This window comes from Podarcis cretensis, assembly GCF_951804945.1.
Source record: "Podarcis cretensis genome assembly, chromosome: 6".
Classification (NCBI taxonomy): Eukaryota; Metazoa; Chordata; class Lepidosauria; order Squamata; family Lacertidae; genus Podarcis; species Podarcis cretensis.
The window spans coordinates 42,806,175-42,830,184 of record NC_137175.1 but is presented as its reverse complement, the minus strand read 5'-3'; the positions used below and the strand labels follow the sequence as shown (position 1 = coordinate 42,830,184).

The following is a 24,010-nucleotide window of genomic DNA, read 5'->3' as shown; positions in this document are numbered from 1 at the left end:
TAGTGCTGATATCCCCACTAGCTGGACAAAGGAAGGCAATCAGGGTAAGAGTGGGGGTGGAGTCTTTGTTAAGCTGAAACATAGCCAGCACCCACCCTGGCAAATATACCATCCTGTATTGAAATGTTGGGGAAATCTCTGAGATGGCAACCATGGGAAATTGTGCAAATGCATGGAGGATAGATACACTATGCATTTTTTTCAGGGGGTGCAGTACTCCCCTAAATTTCAATTATGCCTTCAGAGGTGGAAAGGTGGTTCAAATTGTCTGAACAATGCTGGGAGGGATGGAAGGAGAAGCTTGGTTGGGATTTTAATGCGAACCTACCTGATTCACACTTCCCAAAACATCCAAACTAAAGCAAAGCTCCTCTCTGAAATTTGGACTTCTCTGAATTTTGTGTTGGGAGTTTTCCAACCAAATAATGTTTGCAAAAATGTGTGTACAGGAGAACCTGTGTATAGAAACACATTAGCTTAGTGAAAAATAACATTCAATGCATGCTATTAGGGAAATTTGTTAGCAAATATGTGTCTATCGTGAGAAATTTGAATGGGAACCATACAGAATTTTCATGAGAAATTAAAAAACCCCTGCAAGCTAATGCCGAAATGTAGTGGGAGCCAATAAGAAGAAGAAAACATTAGGTTTTTCCCTTTTAAGGTGTCATCATCTGCATGTCTGGACCACTTAGCTCCCTGTCACACTGAGGCCCACCTGTCATAGAAAGAACCGGTCATGAATTTGGCCAAGGAACCCACCTTACAGGAAAGGAACGTCCATCAAATTCTCAGATATTATTCCCAAGAGAATGTTAACCAAGGCAGTAGTGTAGCTCAGGCAAAGCATGTACTCTTACCACAGAACCCACTAACTGTTACAGACTCCCAGATTTTGCACTACCTTTCAGAAGTTTTGGCTTCAAACCAGCAGTTGGGAACCTCAGACTTGAAGGCCATGTGTGGCTCTCTAGGCCACGCCCCTTGGCAGGCCCCCTCCCCAGTGTCCTCCTTGAGTGCTTTTTCCTGCATGGCATATGTCCATGAACTCTGATACCTCTTGCATTATGGAGAAGTTGGTTTGTTATGTGGGCAAGTGTAGAAACCTCTGGCTTTCTCGTAGCTGGAATGCAGCCTACTGTAAGAGTCTCATCCTTTGTCCTACCCACTTTCCCCTCTGGCCCCACCCACCATCATTATGTGGCCCCCTGAACATTGTCTATGAGAAAATGTGGCCTATGGGCAGAAAATAGTTTCCCCACACTTAACCTTTTACCATTAAGGCACAGGATGGAATTTTATTACTCTCTAATAAATCAAATGGAACTATGTTTATGATTAACGTCACCAAATGATCTTCATAAGCCTGAAGTGATAAGATTAACATAGTGAAATTGTGATGTACAAGAGCAATCTAATATAGCAAGTCTACAAAACAGCACATCTCATTCCCCATCACGTTCATCGTTTTCATGGTGGTTGGGGCACAGGACACAGTAGAGAAGGCTGTGCAGCACGGCCCCGAGCACCAAGCCACTTCCAATGCCAACCAGAAACACAAACACAGCCCTCTGGCGCCAAGAGCCCCATCGACCCTGGGCTGGCATGCTGGTGGCGTTCTGTTGGTTATTTTCACTTTCTGATTGCTGTTCCAACGTTAAGGATTTGTCAAAATTCAAATCCACCATGTCGCCGGGGATCACACGAAGTCCAAAGTAGATTCTCTTGACAACCTTGTAGTTTTTCATGAACTGCACATCGCACCTGTACGTCCCCGCATCGTATTCCTCAGCGGGGTAAAGCTTAATGACAAAGCCAGGATTCTTGAAAGGGGCAAAGAGAGTATCATCTGTTGTGATGATGCCTCGGGCCAGCCTCCATGTGTAGCTGAAGCTCTGGGTGTCGGGACCTATCTCCGCAGTGGTTAGGCAGCTGATCTCGAACGGCCTGCCCACTAGGGCAGTGAAGTGCCGAATCCCACAGATCCAACTGTTCAAACAGTCCACCTTCCGTCGTTTGCAGCCTCTCTTTTGCCCATCAGGCCTAATCTCACATGACTCTTCTTCCTTGTAACCCAGCCCACAGGTGACGCTGCAGCTTGTGGAACTGACTACAACTCTTCCCGAAGCCGTCATCAGGGCTTCGGGAATGGTCACTGCCTCATGAGAAGCCACCGACAGCGGTACAAAGAAAGCAAAGGCTAATGTGCCCAGGGCCAAGCCAGATTCTGTAGCCATCATACTTGGAGAGTCCTTTTACAATCCATTGGGCGGCCTCGTTATATGACCTCCTGAATATCATCCTTTGTTAAAATATCATAAATGTTTCTGTGGTGTGAAACAGATGCCTTTTCCTGAACCCGCTCCCCAGCCGTAAGACATTCTCGGAATACAAAAAACAGCCAGGTGGCATCCTGCCAAGGGAAAGAAACTTATTCAAAAGGTGAGCAAAGTTAAGCAGGAAGGTGCAATTAGAAACACAGCATAGCTGTCAACTTTTACCTTTTCTTGCGAGGAATCCTATTCGGAATAAGGGAATTTCCCTTAAAAAAGGGAAAACATTAACAGCTATGTAGCACAGTGCTATGCAATGCTTTGTTAAGTCATTCTCTGGGTGGCATGTTCAGGCAGACACAGCCTCCCTAGCACAATCATATCACATAAAAAAAAGCTTAGCATAATCAACAAATCAGCAGAACTTAGTAAATTAATTATGGCTGCAATCCTAGAGCCCAGAGCTGGGACAGCTGTAGCCCTCCAAGCTGTTATTGGACTATAATTCCTGTCATCACCAATCTTTCGTTTTACCGGCTGGGCTTACAGGAATTGGAGTCCAGAAACATCTGGAGAGCCACAGCGACTTCACATCTGCTAATATATGCATTGGATTGCAACCTCACAGCTTTATGGTACTTTCACCACAGTCCAAAACCAATACTGAGTCACTCAAGATCAGGTGCTTCTCTGAAAAATGATAGAAAAAGACAGAAGCAGCACAACAGTAAACAAAAAAAACTTCCTGGATCCCCCAACTGGTATCTCTTTACTGCCTTAATACATAATTAGACCATCAGAGCTAAACTTGGGTTTTCTGGCAATGTAAAAAAATATGCATCAGACTTGCCATGACAGCAGTGTTTTCCATTTTAACATACCAGCTTTAAAGACAGACAAAACCAGGGACCAGTTACGATGTTACTACTTCACCAATATAGATTTTATGACCTGTGTCAATAGATGTGTGTAAAAGGTACTTCAGGAAGAGTAGTAGGAGCACAATTATTGTAATTCCTAAACAAACTTTCAGCAGAAGTGAACTCCGACAAGAGGCCTGCCCTGGAATTTTGATTTGAGGTCTCCAGTCTGAAATGTACTATAGTTTTCTGAACATCACAAACCATAGGAAAGTATGACGCTGCTATACACTGAATAAAACTCTTCGTTCGTTCATTTAGCACACTGCTCTAGCTTGTGAATCACTCTCTAGTCCTGCCAGCTGAGGCCAGTATGGAAAGAAATGCTCTTCAACTGCACAGATCGCTATAGCAGACCTGCCTGGAGGGGAAGAGGGCACCTGAATAAATGTGGGGGGCGGGGACTCAACTATTGTAGATGTATGATGCCAGAACCAACTAACCCCAACTTCTTCCAATAATCTTGTTCTACCCACCCGCTCGTAAATCTGGTACCACGGAAAGCAGGCAAAACAAGAAGCGATACTTACGCAACAGTGACTTGTGCATTGTGGATTCAAACTGAAAATACTACCAAACTACAAGAAATTACAAAGATTAGTTTGGAATTTGCAGGTAGTTTTAAATTTGCAGCACTGTAGATGAGGAACATCAGGACTGCATCAGTCAAGCAGTTTACCATTTTTCCAAACTAGCCATTAAGAGAGAAGGATCTGAACCCTGCTCTTTTCTTCAGTGTTCATTCAGTCATTAATGCCTCTGCGATGCCGGTGGAGTTATCAAATTGTGATGTCACAAACCAGCTGTTCCAACTGTAGCATCATGCCAGCAAACCATTACATTCATACTAGCATAGCGTATTGTAAAGGTGATATTAAGAAGACCATACTGAACCAGGAAGCTAGCTGGTTTGTCCCTAGGGTTCTAAGGGCAGATAAATATATATATATACACATCAACATCATAATCCTCTGCAGGACGTATAAATAGTGTGTGTATTTATTTATTTTTATTATTCTTGTGACATGTTTTAACTGTTTCTCATTCTGAATTAATACTGGCAGCTGCTGGTGAAGGGCAGGTGATAAATTTATTACTAGCTGAAATAAAATCTGGGTCATGGAAGTTCCTAAAAGACCTGCTCTCCACACACAAAAATGGGTGGGGTGGGGTGGAGTGGAGAGAGAAGGGAAAAACATGATTCATGTGGTTTAATAAAACATACTTCTTTATTTACAAACACAAATGCTACCATCACAGCAGTACTTTATGAATAACTAGCAACCAATCACACTATCTGGCAGGTTTTGTACAAGCTACAGGAATATCAAAATAATTAAAGCAAGCCTGAAAGAAAACTAAGCGATGGACACTGAAGAAGAGAAACCTGCAAAAGCTGGTTGGAGTCCAGGACACCATATTATGCAGAGCAGTGATTGCTACCCAAGCAGCCTTCCCCTCTTTGGATGGACTGGCAGGTTGAAAGTAGTAGGATTATACAGCAGAAAGCTGCACAGAACACCTGGTGGTTGGGAATGGCATAAATTATATCATACAGTACAATATATGGGACTTCAAATCAATATTTTTGAAGTTAGTTTGCAAGTTTTATCTCTGCATTTCCCAATGCATCCCATGGGCCAATTGAACCTCCTGCAAGATGCTCATGTATATTCTGGAGATTGGGGAGGCGGGGGGAAATAAATCACCTGATTTAGGAGACTGATAAGACTTTGGATAAACAACTGCAATGGCAAGAAATGAAAATGAAGGATGCAACCTTTTCTAATGCAGGCCCAGCCAAAAACGGAAATCTCTGGATGGCTTAGGATAGCACACAAAGCAGAAACATAAATGACTTAAGCAGTATATTCCCATGTCTTGTGTGCAGATTCATCTAAACATTCCCAGGGAGATACGCATTTGCCTGGCACATCCTCAAGTGGAGGGAAAACGAGCGTCTCTTGAGCTGTAGAAGTCCAGCATGGAAACATGCCGAGACGTGTGCCACTCATATTTTGGCCCAACATCATCCCAACCCTCTTCTTTCTCTCTAGACATACGTCCACTCTGCCCTCCCTGGTTCTTGCAATCAGTATCCAATCAGTTATAAACCTCTTTGGAGTCATTTGGATTCCAAATGTCTGTTCCAAACCTGCAAAAGCAGGCAACTTGTAAGGGAAGTTGTCTTGCTGTATAAAGGGTACTTAAAAAGCATGTCTACCAAGTCAATGCAAACCAGTGTGAATAACGCAGAGGAAATAATGGTGCAAAGAGTAGTTTGCTTAAACTAGCAACACTGAAATAGGAATGTGCTGGGATCCACAGCAGCATGATGGGTCTTCATGGAGACACGACAATCATCCTCTTGAGAGCTGAATGATGCAACAGAAACTAAAAGACCTTAAACTTGGGGGCAAGCAGGTCTTCCCGTCCTGTGACAGACTTCATTGTACTTTGGGGAGCAAATGCAGACTAACCAGCAAAAAGCAGTTCCTTTCCATCAGGTTCTCTACAAATCTTCTTTCCTGAGAGTCAACAGTTTGTTCACTGTTAGCAGGAAGAGAGGATTGGGGGAAAGCATTTTCCTCTTCCATAATTTGCATTTTCTTCTTTTTTTAATGTCCCCTGTATCCATAGGTAGCCAGGTCACTTGTCCTGACCATAGTAGCTTAAAGTCAGTCCATTATCTGACTGAATAAGGAAAGGTGAGGAAGGTTGGGAAGTCTTCATAATAGCTCTGAAATACCACCACCTGCTAAAAGAAACACCAAACCAAAAATCAAATATTTTTGAATATTAAAAAACAACATTTTTAAAAGGACTCTCACAGATACCTGCAGCACCAGAAGCTGGATTGTACAAGACCACTCCCAAATGATGCAGACAGGTTAAAGGGGAAGCTTTTGTCCAACATGTTATGATGCTTCATTTCTCTGCTTTTGATTAGAAGTCTTTAAAAAGGTTTTTAAAAAAGGGATGTCAGAACTGGGTAAGATCTTTGAGAAACTCAGTAATTCCCTGCCACTGGGATTTCTGCAAGTTTACCTGGTTTAAGTATAGGGAATAAGGAAGTTGTACAGACTTGTGTTGTAGCTAGTAAGCACACTTGCTGTCTGTGAACTCTGCCTGGGAAAAGGGAAGGGATTATTGAGGATGTGTACAGCAGGCAGGCACTTGAGGCAGGAGCTGTGCGATGATTACAGTTCGGTATCAATTTATTATCTGTGCTCTGTGCAAGGCAAGGAAGCAGCACAGTGTTCAGTCCTTTTCTGAGCTCAAATTTTCCAGAGACTAAAAAGCACAAGTTGAAATGTGCTTTTGAACAATGGAGTCTTGATATGGCTACTTACAAGTACATACCAATGATAAAGCCATGTTTACAGTTATATCTTTTCCTGAATCAAGATAGTTGTATATAAATATGCTGCATGGCACCTGAGTTTAAGAAGGCTTTGAACCTCAATAGGAATAGAGCAGTAAGTCAGGGAGATGCCTAATAGCTCAATCCCTCCTGGGAGTAGATGGCACTTCTGAGTGATTAAAATCATTAGGTTTGGGATGAGCCACGAGGAGGCATTTTGTGTCTACTCCAAGATGGAGCCTGGAATTCAAAATGGAACCTCAAACACTAATGCCTGAAATGCTTAGTGGCTTGGACTGCAAGGCTTCCCACACAAACCAACAGAATGAACTTAAATAAACCCTTTTAAATCCTAAAGCAGGAAAGTTCCATAAGGAACTTTTTCTGGCACATTTTACTTAATAATAAGGTGGGTGTCAGCGGATGAGGCATTCTGTATCAAGATTTTTATGTCTGACTGTCTTGACTGAACACCAGCAAATGAAACAAATGACCTCTTGACAGCCACTCTCCCAGCAATGGTCCAAAGGAGGAAGCATATTTTTGCCACAAAACTCAACCCCATGTAGGGATGCCACGACTCTATAATAAAGCAGCCACCTAGCAGTAAGGACTATGTTTGGATCATGTAGTATTAAAATAAGGGATCTCTTTCTCCCTTACAGTTTTTAAAATAGTATTTTCTTCAACCTTTTTTTAAAAGAAAAACATACCTTCATTCAAATCTGGTACAGCTTATTGGAAGTCAGAGAGAGATATTTCAGAGGCCTGTGGGATGCCAGTTTGCTACCCCTGCTTCAAAATATTATACTTAAGGAAAAGCATGTTGCATAGGTGAAAAACCACCACTCAGTGGTAGATCACAAGCTTTCCTTGCAAAAAGCCACGGGTTTAATCCATGGTTGGGCTGCAAAGGACTTCTGCTTAATATCCTGGACAGCCACTGCCAGTCAGGAAGTACAATGCTGAGCTAGGACTAAGGGTTTGATGCACTGTAAGGTAGCTTCCTATTTTCCCCCAGAAGGTTGTTGAAGACAAGACAAGCATTTTCCTAAGCATTTTTAATTAACAACAAAAAACAGGCCAGAGCTTGACTGTGAAAAGCAGAGCACCTACTCTACAGTTCACGCCTTGAGTGTGTCAACATTTCTGAATGCAGGAGTTGCATCTGAGTCTAACAGAGGATAGCCCAAAGCACCAATTTGACTGTAAGCCCACACCAGGAGGAAGGATGAAATACTGTTCTTCTGGACCAGGCATCCCGTTAACTTGGTTTCTTGCCTCCTCTCATAGGCAAGCATCTATTCCTGCATCAGCTTGCATGGTTCTGTAACACTCCCCAAATAAAGTCACAAAGACTTCATAGTTGCAAACTTCTAAACATATCTAGAAAATTGTGTTTGGTTTTTTTTTTTAAGGATTTGGCCGCTAACTCTGCTCTGTCCAAGTAATATGTTTGCATTGTCAAAAACATGAACAATGAATGGATGGTATCTGACTTCTTCAGAGAAGACTCATGGAAATCTATGGACTTAAGCTGGCAAATGTTAACTTGCCCATTCATTTTGATGGGCCTGTTTCAAGTATGATTTAGTCAGATACCACCCATACTTTTTAACATGGTGGCTCTCCTGCATATACCTACTATAGTTTAAGATTTCAGAAAATGTGTAGCATGGTGCCATTTGATCTCAATCTCATTTCTGCAAAACTTCAAGGGTACCTTTTGGCGGCGGCGGGGGGGGGGATGTCTTACAAGAAGTTGTCCCACTGAGTACTTACTAAAACAGTTTTGTTGAGAAGCTACAGAACAAACATAAGTTAGCAGGAAAACAACAAAGCAAACAGATTTCTGCTTTGGAAAGCTGCCACATTTCGTTCATTGCATCACTTGTAAGCAATAACTCAATGAATTTATTAATACTACAAAAGCAACTTAACAGGAGCAGAGCAGGAAGGACAATGAGCAAGCTGGGTAACACAGGACCAGCAGTGAGGGAAAGAAATGGTTAAAAAATAGCTGTTCTGGAGATTATAAAAAAAAAAAAATCACAGCAATAGCTGCTGAACTTCAAGGACATACAAAATTTTGCACATACATATCACATCTGAATCCCTATTACGTGTAACAATTTTTATATAAAATATGATCAAAAGTCACTTCCTGTTCCTTGCAAAACCCACTTTCTCCTGCCTCCTTGAACTTTGTCAAACTGGGCAGAAAGCAGCTTTCCCAAATTTACACACAATTAGAGGAGTAAAATATGGGCATTGACCACCTGCATAGCACTGAAGTAATGGTATGCAGAACTCTCGCATTCAACTTACTGCCAGTATTATTGAACTTGCTTAGATAAAATACATAGAGCCAGTTTTAAAACTCTTGGCAGCAACCTTCCAACGAGCAAGCAACTGTCCAGAGCATGGATCCATAATATGGACACATCACTAAATTTTCACAGGCAATGAAACTCAACCACAGTCACCAGAAATGCTACTGTGGGGTAGCTATTCCCTTTTCCCCTTTAATCTTTTCTTTTTTTGCAGCATCAGATATTTCACAAGAGTGTCATGCAACAATATTTTAGCTCTGCATGCTCCCCATCATTTTTTATCTCTGCTTTGGACTCCAAAACAGCCTTCACGACTAGCAAATTTGGGTTGTGTGGCGCCAATGATGCGCACTCCAAGGAGGAGAACCCGCAAATTAATGGCTTGATGCCATTTCTGTATGACACGTCTTAATTTTCTCAGCCTTCGCATTATTTACTTGCCGTGCCTACAAGTTGTGGGTGCCTATTGTTATTTGCGGCAACAAGGGCAACCATCCTGTTCCAAGAAGCAAAATTTTGTCTGTCCTTGAAAGCAGAGCAGCTAAAACACTTAGCAAGCAAATGCCGTTTGGGGAGCTAAAGTGCTAAGGCTATGCCATGTCTGTACGAAGCAAGGTCACCAAGCAAGCAGACGCTCACGCTGGGTCCTTACCTGGCAAAGGCTGTCCCAGCTCCGCCTGCACTTTACCCTTCGCTGCTCCTTCCAGAGGTAAAGAACCTCTGTCCCCTTTGTAGAGTTTCGGTTTAAATGGAGAATCTTTCTCTTTACCTTTTGATCCTTTAGGCCTGCCTGCTTGCTTCTTCTTGGATTTACCATCTCCTTTCACACCCAGAAGCGGATGGACTTCTGCGAAGGAAGAGGCAGGTTTGGAACAGGAAGTACATCTTTTCAGTTTACAGTGCATTTACTTGCCCTGTGTACTCTGCAGATCTCTGAAGGCTCATGCCATACCACAAGAAAGGGGACTTATGGCATTTTTCTCTTTTTTTAGAAATAAGAAAGGGAGAGCAGCGGTTCTTAGAATCATAGAATCATAGAATTGGAAGAGACCACAAGGGCCATCGAGTCCAACCCCCTGTCAAGCAGGAAACACCACCAGAGCACTCCTGACATATGGTTGTCAAGCCTCTGCTTAAAGACCTCCAAAGAAGGAGACTCCACCACACTCCTTGGCAGCAAATTCCACTGTCGAACAGCTCTTACTGTCAGGTTCTGGATCATTTTAGGACAGTAGGATGAGCCAGAAGTTAGAATTAAGTTGAGTTTGCCAGCAGTTTGTTGTATAGAACCGAAGAATAAACTGGTCTACTCAGGTCAAGACAGCACCTGGTCCAGGTGCTTTAGAGGAAATGTATAACACCACAGGTTACTAAACAAGTACTTGAGCTAATTGACCATAATTTCCATTCAGTGGTCACAGATAGGAGGAATGCCTCCCCACTGAGGAGTGTAGCCCGACAAAAAAATCTAAGCACGTGAGGAAAGATTTAGTACTGTTAGCCCCAAGTAAGTAAGATAATGAGATATAAGAGGACAAGAAACATAGGGATCTTACTTGCTTAAATTAGGATTGCCATACGCCTCGATTTTCCTGGATATAGTGGCTGTTGGAAGCAGTGTCCAGGTGGAAATTGCGGAAATGTCCAGGAAGATCTGGACGCATGGCAAACCCATGTTGGAAGTCTAGATTTTGCTGAATTCCCTTAAAAATAGTTCAACAACTTCATTCTTTTTCAAGATTTTGCAAAGCTCAACAACTTAGGGCAAAACTCTAAAAAAACTCAACAACTTTTGTGTCCACTTCACTTATGAAATATGGCAACCCTAGCTTATCTAGCAGTTTAATTGTCCTGTCAATTGTAATGGCACAAGCTGAGAAAGGACTTATTTACCACTCACAGCCATTTTTGCTAAGTTCTAATATAATCTGAAGTTGCGAAGATATTGGACAGCAGCAATGATAGCAACTCTCCCTCACCATCATTGGGTACTCCCTGCAGTTCTATGTTGGTTGTTTTAGGTTTCTTCTTTGGTGGCTGAGGTCCATCAGACAAAGACTGCCTCTTCTTCTCAGAGCCTATTCCTTCATCAGGTAAGGCGGTCTGCACTGCATCTGGTGGAGGACCATAAGGGTTTTCCTCTGGGTCTTCCACTTCAGGAGCAATAGGCAAGTATAACAAAGCTTTGGAGTCTTCCAATTCTTCATCGCTGCCAAGGAAATTGTATTTTTTCCCATTAAACACACAAAACCCATGCTACAGGATTGAAAAAACACACACAAACACAATTTTGTTCTTGTGTTCTTATCCAGAACAAGAGCTATAGTGACCTCCAAAATTAGCCATTCAGACACACTCTACAGCAGGAATGGCTAACCCATGGCCCTTCAGATTTTGCTAACTATGACCCCCATTATCCCTGGCCTTTGGCCACACTAGATGCAGAACTTCTCCTACAGGTCATTTTGACTGGTGGGTGGGGCTGCTCACCTGTAAATCATATGGAGGCCAGGTGATTCAACTCCAAAGGTAGAATCTGAAATGTCCTCCCCGTTCTTCCTTTGCAGCCTGGTTTGAATTCAAGCTGAGTTGTAAAGGAAGAACCGGGAGCACTTCTAAGCAACTCTTCAGCGCACCGACCCCTCTCGCTCTCCAAGCTTCAGCGAAAGCCTGCATTCGCCCCATAGGACACATACAGATTTCCCCTTCATTTTTGGAGGGGAAAAAGTGCATCCTATAGGGCGAAAAATACGGTAACTAAGATTTCTTTAATTAGTTGATAGTCCTAGTGAACTATCTTTTTAGTGATCAGCAAATATTTATTGTGTGCAGTCTTTCAACACCCTCGCCGCTGCCACATTCACCTGCTACAAAAAGCAGCAATGGGATCTACACTGGTGACGTCCACTTCCTCATCCTCCGCAGCATCAGCACCTGATAACCAAAGAAATTCTAAATCACAAGTTGGCAGCAACAGAGAGGTCTCATTGCCAAGCTTCATCTAATGCCTAAATAAGCCCTATGTCACAAAATTAAACTCATGCTGTTCTGATGCCTAACTTCTTACAAAATAATTGGCAATGGAAAAATATGGCAATGGGAAGTGAGCCTCTTTTCTTCTCCAGACTTCTTTAAAAAAATCCTGCTGTATACTTACCTTGTTTGGCACCACCACAAATCTGTGCTTTTATTGCCTTACATTCAACCTTGTTTCCCTAGCAACAGCTATGACATTTCATAACTGAAGCTTGTTTGCCTAGGTACATTGTTAAAACATAAATCTTGCAAAGGTGAAAATTAAGTGGAATGTGAGCCTTTGCACCGACTTCAGTAATCATGTCCCCTTTTCCCAAATACTAGGAAGTACCTGCTTAAATTCTGCAGGACTGCAGTTTGTGTTAAACAGATTGCAGCTAAATCAGCTGTCAGTGAACAAGCCATTAAGCACCAGCGGTAGTTTTAAATGCCCACAGAACCTTGATCAGTAGGATAACAACTCTCTGAAGACATCAAACAGATGGCTACTAGAAGTATGTAAGTAAAGAATCGGAACAAGAATTCTTGATTGGCTGAAAAACGCAACAGATAACTAGGGAAGAACAGAAGACAAGAACCTTGGACTGCAAGAACCCACAAGTATAGGAAGTAAGGACTGAAGACAATATAAGCATCAGTAATGGAAGACTCATCAGCACCACTGGAAAGGGAGTCTAGGGTGCTCAGCCTTCCTAGATGCAAAGGCATTCTCTGGAAACAAAACTAAATGAAAGTTACCTAGTGGGTAGTTTGGGTACTGGAATAACTAACCTGGGATCCCAAAACAGCACAGAATAAGGAGTAGTAGCGGCAAAAACTAGAAACAGTTTGCTAACGCTTATACTAGACGGGCCATGAAATGGGTCTTGATATGTGGCCTATAGATTCAAAGGCTCAAACTGTGTTAAATCAGAAGAACTGTTAAATTTGTATCTCACACCTTGAATACAAAAAAATACTAATACCATATTAGCCTGAATATAAGCCACACCCGAATATAAGCCACACCTTTAAAATTGGAGGGGGGGGAGGGAAAGAAAAAAAGAAAAAATACCCGAATATAAGCCGCTCCCTTCCTCGCTGCTCCTGGCTGCATACTGGGGGGGGGGGGGAGCCTTACTGCGTTGCCAGTGGCCTTTCCCCTTCATCGCTCTTTCCCTTTCCGGCTTTGGTGGAGAGGACATGGGACTATGCATGGGGCAGGTGCCGTTTTGCCACACTCCTGGCGCTGTTTGCCCCATGCTCCTGGCTGCATACTGTACGGTTGTGAATATAAGCCACATTTAAACTTTTCATGGTCGGAATTTGGGGAGAAAGTGTTGCTTATATTACGGTATATCAACAGACCCAGAAAGGGCATCACTGATTATTGCGTTTTTTACTCTCCATTCACACACAGGGGATGATGTTTGAGAGAATAATACTGAGGTGCTTTTTGTATCTCAGTATAATCTTGTACCATGATGTGCTCCAAGAGGTAAAGATTGCTTGCAGCTCCAATTCTGGGGGCAGAGGAAGGGGGTAACCTGGGCTGATGCTACACAATAAGGATGCAAAGCTATACACAGTCCATATACTTTTACACTGGGCAATTTCAGTCAATGCATTCTTTACCTGTCTGCTCTGGCTCGCTCTTATCTTCATCTTCTATGTCAAACTCAGACTCTCGTTCTTCATATTCTACATTTTCATCCAGTTCCTTAAAATCAGGTGCAAAGGCACTCCAGTTTTCCTAAGCCACAAATCCAAAGAACATTTTATGCTCGTGCCCTGGTACAGCAGCTATATAATCACACCCTAGCTATGCACCAAAGTGCCACAAACCATGTGCGACATCATAGGACCAGTCCTTCTTTGAGATACAGAGTCACAAGGCCTACTAAACAAGAGGGCTAGTTACTTGTTTTACGTAACGTGAAATCAGGATCTCTTTCATCTCTTCCCATTTTTCTTCTCTCCTCAGTGAAAATCATTCTTGCAACCCTCTGGCTACAAACAGTTTTTTATCAGTTTTGAAATTATTTGATTCTCTCTGGTGAGTATTTTTAGAAAGATGTTGGTCCTGCAGTGTAAAAGCTTATGCAAATAATGGCAAAAAAATAAAACCAGAATGACCAATGAAATAAGGCTCATCCAGGGAAATTAAAGTGTAGAAATGGAAGAAAATGCATCAGTACTACTTACCACTTGATTTTGAGCCCATATGGATACTACACCACTGGAAATAGAAGCGATGATAGGTCGGACAGGATGCCACTAGATTATACCAGAAAGAGGGAAGAAAAGTGGTACATTTTTTAAAATACAGTCTGGCCCAATGCCGTGAATCCTGTTAGAAGGAGACAATGCAGTACTTACTGCCACATCTAGCAACAGCTCTCCCCTTGTGCCATGGAGGATTTTCACTAAGTTCCCAATGCTCTTCTCCCAGATGTACAAAGCATGCTGACGTGCTGACCCTGCAACAATGTACTCCCCATCGCCAGAGAAACAGCATTTCTTCCAAGGCGTCCTGCAGAAATAGCAATTAACAGAACCTTGTTCAAGTGTACACTAGGAAAAAGCAAGGGTTCAAAAGAATTGCAATTGTCAAAAGATGATTATGCATAGCTGGAAGTGGGCTTCTCTGAAACTGCAAATAGCAAATTATGCAATGCAAGTTATACAAATCGGTCAAGTCAGGATACGTTTCCCCATAATAACTTCTTTGATCTTAAGTCGCACGCCAACAAATCTAGAAGAAAATAAGAAAGCTTGAAAAACTATGTGAAGATTGCAGTTGCTTCACTTGCCTTGCTATTGCGTTGTTGCAGACTTTGATGCTGTGTTCGGTCGCTTTTGTAAGCAACCAGAACTGATGTGAACTTATAGAAAAATATAAGAATAGGACAGTAGCTGGTGCAGAGGAGTGACTTAAAAACTGTGAGAAGGACCTGGCTGGCAGCTAAGCAAGGAACTGTCAACAACTCGCATCATTCCATCTGGCTGCTTCAAAGGGAGCATCGAGATGAGCCCCTGCCTCCACCAGCCTAGCAAAAACCAGTTCTATCTTCATTAGCAGCCAAACAACCTAGCTGCATCAGAGGGAAAGGTGAGATTGCAAAACACCCCCAAATGCCAAATGCCACATGCCCACCCCGTTGCCCCCACCCTCAGACGACTGGCCATGACTATCTTAGTTTCCTCTTCCCAGACTATGAGTTTTCTGTTCTGCAGGGCATTTGAAGGCTTTAACTGTAGTGCGTCTTAGTAGTTTTAGATCTGCTAACTGATGGCTGTTTTAAGCTCCTGTGATCTGTGTTGCATTTTATTGTGTTGGCTTTTTGCATTTGGGGTTCATCCTGGGTTGGAAATTTAAGATTGACTGCAGGTTTTACAATATAATTATGTTTTAAACCAACTTGTACAATGGCTAGAAAACTTGTTTATGAAGTGCTTAACAACTAGAAGAAAAAATATCAATAATGAAGATTTAAAACTTTTAACTGCCTTGAGTGCACCGGCAGAAAGATGTTTTATAAATGTAGTAAAGGCAGCAATTAATCCAAACACTGCCCTGTCTATGAATCTCAGGCTTCTCTTTACGCTACATGATGCTATGTTAGAGATTGTATTTTGAATTTAAGTAAAAAAAATACAGCCTATTTTTTGGATTACAGAAGACTCATTCCACCCCCACTCACCCATATTCAAAAAGTAATTGTGGACAGAGCTGCACAATGTAGAAAGGGGATCCTGCTTTACTGCAGAAGAAAGGGCTCTGAGAGCCAGGAAGCAGGCAATCTGGACCTAGTTCCTTTGGAACAACAGCACTCAAGGTCTTTAGGGGGTAGAATGCTTGTTTTTCAAGCTCTGAGAAATGAAGTAATACCAGAGGACAAAGTAGCAGTGGGGCCTTTGAATACTGAAAAGCACATGCCCTTGACTCAAGACAGATAATTCCTACCTGTTCACCAAGTCCTGCAGCTTTTGCATTGGCTCTGGTTCTCCATCTCTACCACAAGTCAAGATTTCCCGACCGTCATAGACTCTGATTATGCGATCAGCAGTATTTATTAGAAAGCAACTAAGGGAGGGGAAGGAGATACAAAACGCTGTAATACCATTCATTCCAAATATACTGCTGAGCCACTGTGCTCCAGCAGGTTATATAAGAAATAGGATAAACCCATAGACCAGGATCCTAGTATTATTATTAATACTTTGTTGAATTTATTTGTTACACTTCCACCCAAGCCTCTAGGTGATATAAATAAGAGCTAATTAAAAGCATCCAATATAGCAATATCACTATACTGTAAAATAATTAAAACTAAATCACCAGTCAGACTAAAAAGTAATGAAACTCTTACCCCTACAAGCACAAGCACTGGCAAGTTAATCAAGTACAAACTAAGACCAAAGGTACAACCAAATACCTCCTTTAGGCCTTCCCAAGGACAATGTTATTTGAACAGCAACTCTCCATGTATGAAACTGTAAACAGAGACAAAGTCTTCAACTCACCTTCCTTTTCGAGCAAACTCTATAGATTTAATAGCTGTAGTATTGCTGGTTCCTGTAGTTACTCTGAAGGAAGCAACAAGGTCCTGAGTGTCTGTCTTTAAGACCAAGATCTAACAACGTAAGTAAAAATAAATCAGGTAACTTTTACTGTGACCTTTTCACCACATACACTTCCTATTTAGAGTTCATAAGGAAAGGCAATAAAAGTCTGCACAGACATCAAAGTGTGCTATTAAAAGTCAGTCCTGTCAGTGATTTATGAGACAACTAAGCAAGGAACCATGTCTTCCTCTCTCATCAATAAAAAGGAGAGGTTAGTGGCAAGTTCAACACCAGCAACACCATCAATTTAAGACAGTGAAATCCAATGGAGCAGGTATGGAATTAGAGTAGACAATCTCTGTGCAGCAACTGCATGCAATTCATTCTCTAAAATGGGATCTGTCCAAAAGAAAAAGTCCCATGATGACATTGTTAAATTCTGAAGGTTTCTTTGACACAGACTGGTGCGGGGTGGGGAATTTCAAAGCATTTGGGCTGTTTATTTAAATAGGGAATGTTATGAAGTTACACAGAGTTAGTATCTGATTCAGTTCACAGCAGATATGTCAGACCACCTAAGCTGAATTCTTCATTAAAAAAATATAAGCTTTCATTAGAAATGTAAAGAAGCCAACAACTGCATACACAGCTAGAACTGGTAGGGAAGAATGTCAATAATGTAGATCAAGCAATGGTGATGTACAAAAGGGTGCCAAGGTGTGTGTGTGTGTGTGTGTGTAATCTTCTCACATCCATTAATGGGTTGAATGTGGCATACACAAACTATAGTCAAGGCCCTATGGTGCAGTTGTCTGTGACCCTCACATGTTAACAACCTTTCATTTCCGAATAAGATAATTTTTTTCTGCATAGTCTATTTTAGATCATGTGTACCCAGCTGCTTCATCAAAGCTGAAATAAATTTTGCTTAGAATCATGATATTCCTGGAATATTTTGAGCTGAGAGAGAGAGAGAGAGAGAGAGAGAGAGACGGAGACGGAGACGGAGACGGAGACGGAGTGGGAGCGAGAGGGAGAGGGAGAGGGAGAGGGAGAGAGAGAGAGAGAGAGAGAGAGAGAGAGAGAGAACACACCAAGACAGCAATAAAGGGAAGCCCATTTCTTCTATTTACAACACTTCTAAGGCGAGTCATACAAATCAGATAACTGAACCCGCTACCCACCAAATATTAGTTCAGTGAGTTCTCACCTTCCCTTTAGCATTCCCCGTGTAGATATATTCCCCTCGCCGGTCAAAAGAAGCCACCACATTCAGATCAGAATCATCATCCACTGGTAGGACAACATGTTTTGAATCAGACAATGTTAGCATGACAGGTGCAGACTTCATTGGACATACCAACACCCTGTTTCTAAACAAATAGAAACCAACAAGAAACAAAAAAAGAAATTTTCAAATTTTCTATTTTCTTACCTGGTGTCTCTTTTGGAACAGGGGAAAAAGGGGTGGGCTAAAAGGAGGTTTCTAAGGATGCAGGAACTTTGTGTATGTCTGAAAGCAGAGGTTTCAGAGCTAGAGATCAGTGAGGACAAGAAAAAAGAGAGAACACAGAGATGAAGAGGATGGGATCAAGGCAGGGAAAGCCCTCCAGGCAAAAGGCTTAGGGATGCAGACAAGACACTGCAGATAGAAAGCAGAAGCTTGGCAGAGCCCTTTCTTGCATGAGGTGTCTGCATCTTTTTCTTTAGAATTATAGTGGTTTTCCACAAATGCAAATTAATGCAGATTTAATCTATTACATGGCTACTATTCTTCAATCACATGGCAGTCATGCTTTAAAACAAGTAGCAGCATATTGAATTGGGCCATAAAGATGGCCACCCACTAGGATTAAGAGTCTCGGCATATACAACTATCTGTGCAAAGACCCCCTCAGTGCCAGATGTCAGGAAGTGGGCGTGGGAGGTGAGCAGTCAGTGGTCTCAGGCTGCATGGCAGGATCCTGGTACCCCTCTTCATGGGTTGGCTAGATGCATGGAGGGGCCACTTCTGAGGACTGCTATTGAACTATCACCAGCATATTGATGACTTCCAGGAACAAAGCTTCAGATAATCTCTCATAGTGGAGGAATTCAGCACCACGCTGGGATGATGATCAGCACAAGCATTCCTGATTGCCAAACATAAGGGCCCCTCCTCTCCTCCCCCTGCACACTGTTATGGGGGTTCTCCCAACTGCTCCCCCCAAATTGATTTGAGGGCTGTGTTGTAGGAGGTAGGACCCCTGTTGCGCTAGTGGGATTTGTTGCACGGGCTCCCATATTTTGCTGAATATGGCCCACAGTAAAGAACTGTGTTGAATAAAGCAAATGATGAAATATAATCTTGATTAGAATACGGTAGGCAAGAAACCATTCAGTTTCCAAAGACTGCTCTAGGGAAAGGTCTTTGTTAGTATTACTTACTGATCGCGGGGATGGTACTGGACTTTCAGGATCGGAGAAGGGAAACGAAACCTCTGGTCACAATCACCAGTCAGAACATCCCACTGAGATACCATATTATCAGTTGACGCACTCACCAATTTGTGGCCATCTCGACTCCAACTGGAAGAGAAAGTTCAAGATCGCAACCATTGTTTTGTTGCTATCCCCACATATATTATCTAAAATGGTCAGAGCTAATTTAATGCTTTAAATTAAAAGAGTGTTCTATCAAAGGAACATCCAAGTAAATGTATTTAAACTGGGGTGCCAGTATACAGAACTGATCAGTTAGATTGCCGTTTTTTTTGCTCCATAAGGCGCACCGGACCATAAGGCGCTCGTAGTTTTTAGGGGGGGGGTCAAGAAAAAAATCTTATTTCCCCCCCCCCCAGCCTCAAAGAGCAGCAGACAGGCTGCGTGCAGCCTGTCCGCTTCTCCCAGAGCTTCTGGGGCTGTCAGGGGAAGCCCGGGTTCCCCCCCCCCCAGCCCCAAAGAGCAAAGAAGCCAAGACAGTGAGCGGGATGGATCCCACTCACTGTCTTGGCTTCATTTTTAGCTGCGGGGCTGGGGCGGGGGAACCCTGAGCTTCCCCCGACCCCAGCCCCCAGAACAGGTCAGGGAGTGACTGCAGGGCTGGCGGGGGAAGCCCGGGTCCCCCCCCCCAGCCCCAGGGACCACACATTCGCTCCATTCGCTCCATAAGACGCACAGACATTTTCCCTTGGCTTTTAAGAGGAAAAAAGTGTGTCTTATGGAGCGAAAAATGCGGTATCTCTTTTTGGGACTATTATTTTAACCACACTGAAGTGAATAGTGCTCTATACTGCAACTCAAGCTAAATTTACTCAGATACCAATGCATTTATAGCAGAGCCGAATGGTGATTGTAAAATATCTTGAAACAAAGCATTTGTAATAAAAAATACTTTATGGCTTTTGCAGTAAAAAGCCTACAAAACCCAGAAACACTTGATACAGCAAAACACTGAGAGGGTCTTTTCTACTGTATGTTATTAAAAAACCCAACAATGAGATCCTGAAGTATCCAATAAAAAGTAACAAGCAAAATATTTCTAGAATGATGAAGTTCAAATTCAAAAAGTTATCTGTGCTGGAAAAGGGAAGTTATTTATTTATAGCTTATACTCCACATTTTCCCAGCAGGTGGATGCAAAGCAGCCAAGATCAAAAGAAAGGATAATTTCATGAGCTCAAAGGGATTTAGACTTGTTTTTCTTTGATAGCAGCATCCCATGTTGCAAGTTAAACTGATTTTGAAACTGAAGGGCATTTCAAAAGTAGTTTGTGATACAAAATGGAGCTCATCAATTCAAAGAAAAGATCAAAAGATCCACTGGGCGAGCAAAAGCCCCTTGCAAGAATCTAAGAGGCAATCGGATTCTCAGTCTATAGCTGTGATCCAAAGATACTGAATGCATGTGGGGAGGGGGGCATGAATCATCTGTGTAGCTGGATCTTTCGTTGATTTTTTTCCCCTGCAGCAGCTTTCACTATCAAAGAGATGACTTTAAAAACCATCTTTCTTTTTTAGCTCTTGGAGTGTAACCTTCATGCAGAATTCAAGTTGTGTAAGTTTCAACTTGTGAAAATGATATACTGAACACATGACATGCACACTGTGTTTTTTTACTTAAGCTGAGAGTATGCTATCAATAAATCATATTTAACTCATATTGAAATAAATTTCTTACCATAAAGAACAGACCGGGTGGATATGAGCACTTATGATTTTTGCTATGCCTCTTGTCAAGAAGTCCCAAATGACAATCCGACCATCATTACAACCTACTGCTAGAAGTGTGCCCCACCTGTTAAAAGTACAAGTAAGGGCCATACTAATGCAGTCCAGTGTGCCATCAGCTTCCTGAAAACAATGAAAGGTATAAAAATCAATGTCAACCAATTTCATTTCAAAGCTATATAGCCAGTATGCTTCACACCTTTGAAATGTCTCAGGCAAAGTAAGGCCACTGCTATTTGAGAGATCACCTAGACACTGAAGGGAAAGTATGCATGAGATTAAAAATCAGAAGTTGAAGGGATGCTGGTTTTCAGATAGACATGTTTTCCTGATGCACTTTAACATACACCAAATATCCACATTGCAGTTCAGCAAACATCTGCTTCCCGTCTTCAAACATAATAAAACCAAGTCACAAGCCAAACAACATTAGAATAGAATGTGTCAACTTTGAGTGAGGGAGACATTTACCTCTGGATAGTTCTGTCCAAATGATTCTGAAATAAAACAGAAGCATAAAGAATGAAATAAGTTATACAGTACCACATTCTTTGTGTTATACAATACTTCAATTTTTTTAAAATGAAAGTATGCTGTTTATAATGAGAAATTTGATTCCAAATGTCAGGCATTGGCCCTTAACTCTCATCAGCTCCAGCCAGCACACTGAATGATCTATGATGAGAACAGTTATATAGTCCAGTAACATCAGGCAGGCCACAGGTTCCCCACCACGGTTATAAATCAGTGGTGAGTGCTAAGTGGGCCCATAGTTCAAAATCTGGAGGTAGTTCTAGCAACAAAGCACAGATAACTAAAATATTCTTAACTTGGCAAGGTGGGCGCAAATCAGCTATACAGACAACAATAAAATAAGAATATAGAGCAGAATGTAAGTGCATGACATTTGATGTAAACATGCAAATGCCAAGCATTACAAAATTATCACAACTCTCTGCAAGAATAACCTCAGTATTACCTTGATGTAATAATCTTCAGAAAGAAAGGGCTCTGCTTCTAATCCTACTTATATGGGAAGTGTGGAAGAAAAATATGTAAGGCCATGCTTATAGGGGGTTTTGATCTGGGGTGCTCACATTGTTTTTAGGCTACTTGTGTTAGCCTATATTTTATGGTGCTTTATAATTACTGTTATTTTATTGCATTAATTATGAGCCATCTAAATGTGTTGAAAATGAATGGAAGATAATAAATTTAATAAAATTATTTTTTCAAAAAACACCCCAAGACTGATGGTCAAACTACATACGTTAAAATGCATCTTTGCACTTTGCAGAATTCTTAAAATGCAAATAACATCAACTGAGGGTGGGCTTACCATTCGTGGGATGCAAATGAGGGATTTCTTCCCAATGTAGATACTGGTTTTAGAGGCAGGATTATCCTCAGGACAATAAAAGGTGGGGAAAGGGTTAAAATTCATCTCCGTGGTTGCCCTAATGTCCCAACAGTTGATGCTATTTGCATTTTCAAAACTTTCTTAACTACAAAAATGCATTTAATGTCACATCCACTTTGACTCTCAGTTTTTCTCCTATTCAGGAGCTGGTCAGCTAGGACAGGTGTGGGGAACCTTTGGTCCCACCACATGTTGCTGAACTACAATTCCCATAATCCCCAATAAGTATGGCCAATAGGCAGAGATGATGAGCCCAAAAGGCTTCCCAGACCTGAACTAGCACTTAATGCAATGATTCCCCACTTTGTCAAGTGGTCTGCTTTTTCTTTTGTCTTCCCATGTAGCATGTGTCATGGACCACTTGAATAAATATCAAGAGGCAGCTGCCCTGCAAATACCTTTCCAAAATGTCAATGGTTTCTGCTTAAGATACAATAATTTTGCAAATTCATCCTTTGTATGTGGGCACTTTGCATGTGGATCTTTCCTCTTTCCCTTGGAGCAGGCAGTAGCACCAGGTGTCAGTTTGATCCTTCCTAGGTCTTAAATCAAAAGCTAAAGAACCTAAATTATTCCCCTTCCCTACTGAGAATACACCAACTGAAAAGAGGTTTAGAAATCAGTGAGACTGGTTAGGATTGGACTGTAAATATGCCTAGGAAAAGCTTTGATCAAATTCTGAGAAACCTTTGAGCAGGATGGCAAACGGTTTAAAGTGAACCAGATCTTCCAGGGAGAATGTGGGGTATCACAATGTTTCAGCACACTGAACGGGCAACGCTTATCTCGCATGTTAAAAATGTGTGATCCCTAGGGTGTACCCTTGACGCATAACCAAACGCTGGGCAGCACAAACACAGAAATGGTGCGATGCTACACATGCTTGCTTAGAAATAACGACCACTACGTTCAGTGGGGCTGACTCACGGCTGTGTGAACAAATACTGCAGCCTGAAGAAACTTCTTTGGTCCCAAGAAACTAGAAACCGAGTGGTCAAAACTGGCATGGCTGCCATGGCAACGGGACTGTCAGCTTGTTAGCAACAGGGCCTAGCAACAGGGCAGGCAGGAGGAAAGAAACCTGCCATAGGAAATCAAGCACCGCCATGACTTCAGGGAAGCAGTTTCTGCCAGTGGAGGAGGAGGAGGAGGAGGAGGAGGAGGAAGAGGTGAGCAGGGAAGGTGGGCGACCACCAATTTACATGCCATTAAACCAGCCCCCAGGGCTGCATCCCCTGACTTGTTAGCTGATGACGAACTTAAAAGAGGTGTCAGTCGGTTTCACTCTCGCCCTGCCAAGAGTTATTAAGCCGCGTTTTGTGCAAGCGGCGGGAGGAGGGGGACCTTCTCCCAGGAGCCGCCCCAGCCCAAGCGCTCCTCCGGCCCCTGGTCCGGGTCGGGTGCCCCGGCACTTCGCCCTCTCCCAAGTCCCAGGCGCCCCGGCCCCCTCGCGCAGCCCAGCCGCCCGCCCCGCCCCGGCCCCCTCCCGCCCCACCAAAGGGAAGGACCGAGGAGGGCTCGACACGACCATTTAAAAAGCCACGCACCCAGCAGTTCCAGATTCATCTTGGCCACTTTCTCGCTCCGTCCGATCCCGCTCCGGAACCAAGGACCCCGGGGTCCTCGCGCACACCCAGCCGAGGGGCCCGGCTGAAGGCTCAGCCTGACGCAACCGCAGCCCACTCGTTGCGCAGGGCTCCGGTCCGGCTTCCGAGTCACGCCAAACTCCGGGCCTCGACGCTCGCCTTCATCGCTTCGGGACGGCGGCGAACAGCGTCTCGGGGCAAACGGTTTGAGTGGCGTCAGGAGCAGGCAGTCGCCAGGGCAGCTACGAATCGCAGTCCGTCGAATAAAGAACACCGGCTCGAAACGAAGCAGCGTGCGCGAAGAGTTCCGGGAGGCGGGCG

At 42.8% G+C, this 24,010-nt stretch overlaps 2 protein-coding genes across 6 annotated transcripts; both read right to left on the bottom strand.

The window, feature by feature from the left end:
* Positions 1–1,270: 1,270 nt before the first annotated feature.
* On the bottom strand, positions 1,271–4,257 carry TMEM81 (transmembrane protein 81). Its single transcript, XM_079979955.1, has 2 exons — positions 3,724–4,257; positions 1,271–2,413 (listed from the first exon to the last, which is right to left on the bottom strand). Exon 2 carries the CDS (start codon positions 2,238–2,240, stop codon positions 1,446–1,448), a length of 795 nt encoding a protein of 264 aa, XP_079836081.1. The 5' UTR covers positions 2,241–2,413; positions 3,724–4,257; the 3' UTR covers positions 1,271–1,445.
* Positions 4,258–4,403: 146 nt separating this feature from the next.
* On the bottom strand, positions 4,404–23,863 carry RBBP5 (RB binding protein 5, histone lysine methyltransferase complex subunit). Of its 5 annotated transcripts, XM_079979438.1 has the most exons (15): positions 23,651–23,863; positions 21,155–21,180; positions 20,634–20,806; positions 18,902–19,042; positions 17,685–17,847; positions 16,433–16,542; positions 15,873–15,992; positions 14,285–14,438; positions 14,111–14,182; positions 13,541–13,658; positions 11,755–11,824; positions 10,870–11,099; positions 9,660–9,737; positions 6,242–6,318; positions 4,404–5,951 (listed from the first exon to the last, which is right to left on the bottom strand). In XM_079979438.1, the coding sequence occupies exons 1-14, from the start codon at positions 23,667–23,669 to the stop codon at positions 6,290–6,292; spliced, it is 1,503 nt and encodes a 500-aa protein (XP_079835564.1). In that variant the 5' UTR covers positions 23,670–23,863; the 3' UTR covers positions 4,404–5,951; positions 6,242–6,289. The 5 variants fall into 5 exon arrangements, with proteins under 5 accessions (XP_079835564.1, XP_079835561.1, XP_079835562.1 ...); XM_079979435.1 differs by lacking the exon at positions 6,242–6,318 and having other exon boundaries at positions 9,543–9,737; XM_079979436.1 differs by lacking the exon at positions 6,242–6,318 and having other exon boundaries at positions 4,404–5,948; positions 9,543–9,737.
* Positions 23,864–24,010: the final 147 nt, after the last annotated feature.